We start from the raw sequence: 3,813 nt of genomic DNA on the forward strand, positions 1-3,813 counted from the left end.
TTAATCTACTGACAGCAGAAATGTTCTATGGCAATAATACAGGTTAATCTACTGACAGCAGAAAATGTTATATGAATATATAACACAGGTTATTCTACTGACAGCAGAAAATGTTATATGAATATATAACACAGGTTATTCTACTGACAGCAGAAAATATTCTATGGGTAAATAAAACAGGTTAACCTACCACAGCTGAAAATGTTCTATAGGTAAATAAAACAGGTTAACCTAACACTGCTGAAAATGTTCTATGAATATATAACACAGGTTAACCTAACACTGCTGAAAATGTTCTATGAATATATAACACAGGTTATTCTACTGACAGCGGAAAATGTTCTATGAGTAAATAAAACTGGTTAACCTACCACAGCTGAAAACGTTTTATGGGTAAATAAAACAGGTTAACCTACCACAGCTGAAAACGTTTTATGGGTAAATAAAACAGGTTAACTTAACTACAGTTGAAAATGTTCTCTGGGTATATAACACAGCTGTTAAGCTTCTCTATAATGATGAATAAAATTTTATATTATTTTGAAAATACATTTTTAATGGAATGGAACTGCAAATGATTATTTTATTTTATATTCCTTAAGGCTTTAAAAATATTCAGTTCCTTATTTTTTATGAAATATGGATGTTTATTGGTCAAATAAGAACTTTTAAACAGTAGTTTTTCTTGGAAGAAAATGATAAGTATTTCTGAACCTGATGACTTGTGTTAATTTCTTTCTCCTGAATTTACTATGAGGGGTTAAAAATTCTATAGAACTTGTATTGTGTACATACTTCAAAAACATCATGGAAGTGTAATACATCATTATGATACACTGATTTATGATGGAATAACTGACATTTTGGGTACTGCCTCTTCCTTGTTAACTAATGGAAAACAAACAAATAAACTTATTTTATTACATTAGCAGCTATTCGCAGTTTATATAATCTTAAGTAGATTTCATTTAAAAATAACCAGAAAAATATTTATTCAACATTCTTAATATCAAAAGGCTAACACAAAATATCTCTAATATTGTAGTTAATAAGTAAAACTTACTAATATTAGATATTCAAAATTCTGTAAACAAACCTTGGTAAAAAAAAAACATTAACAAATCATTACACAACTCTCTTTAAGATTTGATTTTTCACTTAAAGTTAGCACATCTAAGCTACTAAAATTCTAACCCATCATTACATGTAGAAAGTTAAATCAAATCTGTAGGGTTTAGTAGCTGAGACTCACCAACTGTTGGTGGGATTCTAACCCATCATTACATGTAGAAATTCTTTATTAATACAAGAAGGTAGACAACACATGGTTATATACCACATGTACACACACACAGTGTATTCTTTATTAATACAAGAAGGTAGACAACACATGGTTATATACCATATGTACACACACACAGTGTAATCTTTATTAATACAAGAAGGTAGACAACACATGGTTATATACCACATGTACACACACACAGTGTAATCTTTATTAATACAAGAAGGTAGACAACACATGGTTATACACCACGTGTACACACAGTGTATTCTTTATTAATACAAGAAGGTAGACAACACATGGTTATACACCACGTGTACATACACACACTGTATTCTTTATTAATACAAGAAGGTAGACAACACATGGTTATATACCACATGTACACACACACAGTGTATTCTTTATTAATACAAGAAGGTAGACAACACATGGTTATATACCACATGTACACACACACAGTGTATATTGTATTCTGTTAATACAAGAATGGTTACGTATTGTACTTTGTTAGCACACAGATACTGCATACTGTACTCTGTATGTTGTCATCAAGCAATAACTTGAAATTCCTGATTCCTGTAGTGTTTCCTGACCTCTGCCATCCACATGTGAAATATCGTGTTCGTCCAGAAAAATGTTTTGCCTTCCATAAATTAGTAAGTAAGCTTTTATTGTTATTGCATAAATTGTTTAAAGGAGAAAAAATTTTGTTATGTACCAAAACATGTGCTGTAAAGTTAAAACATAAATGTATGTTGATTTTTATGCTGGTTCAAGGTTTCCAGGCCTGCAAATTTCCCAAAAAACAGGATGGATAAGTTGAGATAAGCCAAGATGTTTAAAACATCACACATTTAATTGTTGTTTTTATCTTGTATAATAATAATATCATAACTTAATGATAAGTTGAGATAAACCAAGGTGTAAAATGTCATAAATTTAGTTATTTTTTGTTTTTATCTTTAGGAAGACAGCACTAAATGTAGTGCCATTCAACTGCACTCCTTTCTTCAATCCCAATTTTTTGCCATAGGAGTTCTAATTTTATTCATAGAAATCTCGAACTTGTTTCACCCCTGATTAACTGTACTCAACTCTTCATTAAAATGTATAGTTTTATCAAGAAAAAACAGAGCAATACTGAATTCTTAAGACTAGTATACAATCCAAGTTGATGTGAATCACTTGAAGTTATTGATTGTGTGTGTGTGTTTATATGTACATATATTTATTTATATTCCTGCTAGGATCCTACTCTACAGAAAGCTCTATTATTTGTTTTATTTTTTAAATACTGACCAAAATAGGAGATAATTTAAAACTTTGTAAGTGATGTTGTTTTTTCATTTACGATAAAAGTCATCCATTTTAATTCAACTCAACTTTTCTAGGCCTAAAAATGTTCTTTTGGTTTCCATAACTAGAAATATCTTAATTTTTATCAACTAATATAAAACTACTTTTGTAAACCTGAAAATGTTCTTTTGGTTTCCATAACTAGAAATATCTGTTAATTTTTATCAACTAATATAAAACTACTTTTGTAAACCTGAAAATGTTCTTTTGGTTTACATAACTAGAAATATCTGTTAATTTTTATCAACTAATATAAAACTACTTTTGTAAGCTTTAAAAGGATTTTTTGGTATCCATAACTAGACTTTGTAAACCTGAAAATGTTCTTTTGGTTTCCATAACTAGAATATCTGTTAATTTTTATCAACTAATATAAAACTACTTTTGTAAGCCTTAAAAAGATTTTTTGGTATCCATAACTAGACTTTGTAAACCTGAAAATGTTCTTTTGGTTTCCATAACTAGAATATCTGTTAATTTTTATCAACTAATATAAAACTGCTTTTGTAAGCCTTAAAAAGATTTTTTGGTATCCATAACTAGACTTTGTAAACCTGAAAATGTTTTTTTGGTTCAAGCTAAATTTCTGTAAGCTTAAAATATCCTGTGATCTAAATTTCATTCAGTATCTTTTAACCCATCATTAGATGTAGAACATAATCTCAGATGTTCCAACTGTAAGTGGGAAATCAAATCTGTAGGGAGTTATTTTAACCCATCTTACATGTAGAATTTAGTAGCTGAGACACACCAATTGTTGGTGGGAAATCAAATCTGTAGGAAGCTCTGGCATTGTATACACAAGTCTACAATATTGTTCCTTTCAAGACACAAGTGCTACCTATGTCACTTTTGATCTCAAGATATCATCTGACTGCCAACATTGTATACACAACTCTACAATACTGTTCATTTCAAGACACAAGTGCTACCTATGTCACTGTTGATCTCAAGATATCATCTTACTGCCAACATTGTATACACAAGTCTACAATACTGTTCCTTTCAAGACACCCGTGCTACCTATGTCACTGTTGATCTCAAGATATCATCTTACTGCCAACATTGTATACACAAGTCTACAATACTGTTCATTTCAAGACACAAGTGCTACTTATGTCACTGTTGATCTCAAGATATCATCTTACTGCCAACAGAAAAGGCATCAT

The 3,813-nt window shown here is 30.0% G+C and overlaps 1 protein-coding gene across 2 annotated transcripts in view; it reads left to right on the forward strand.

The window, feature by feature from the left end:
- LOC106464812 (voltage-dependent calcium channel subunit alpha-2/delta-2-like) overlaps positions 1-3,426 on the forward strand; it is a 32,639-nt gene extending 29,213 nt beyond the window's left edge. For both annotated transcript variants that reach the window (XM_022392592.1, XM_022392593.1), the window contains exons 15-16: positions 1,871-1,944; positions 2,255-3,426. In XM_022392592.1, the coding sequence (XP_022248300.1) occupies positions 1,871-1,944; positions 2,255-2,368 (188 nt within the window). In that variant the 3' untranslated portion in view covers positions 2,369-3,426. The remainder of the gene's footprint in view (positions 1-1,870; positions 1,945-2,254) is intronic.
- The last annotated feature ends 387 nt before the right edge of the window (positions 3,427-3,813 follow it).

Source organism: Limulus polyphemus, unplaced genomic scaffold, assembly GCF_000517525.1.
Source record: "Limulus polyphemus unplaced genomic scaffold, Limulus_polyphemus-2.1.2 Scaffold1746, whole genome shotgun sequence".
Lineage (NCBI taxonomy): Eukaryota > Metazoa > Arthropoda > Merostomata > Xiphosura > Limulidae > Limulus > Limulus polyphemus.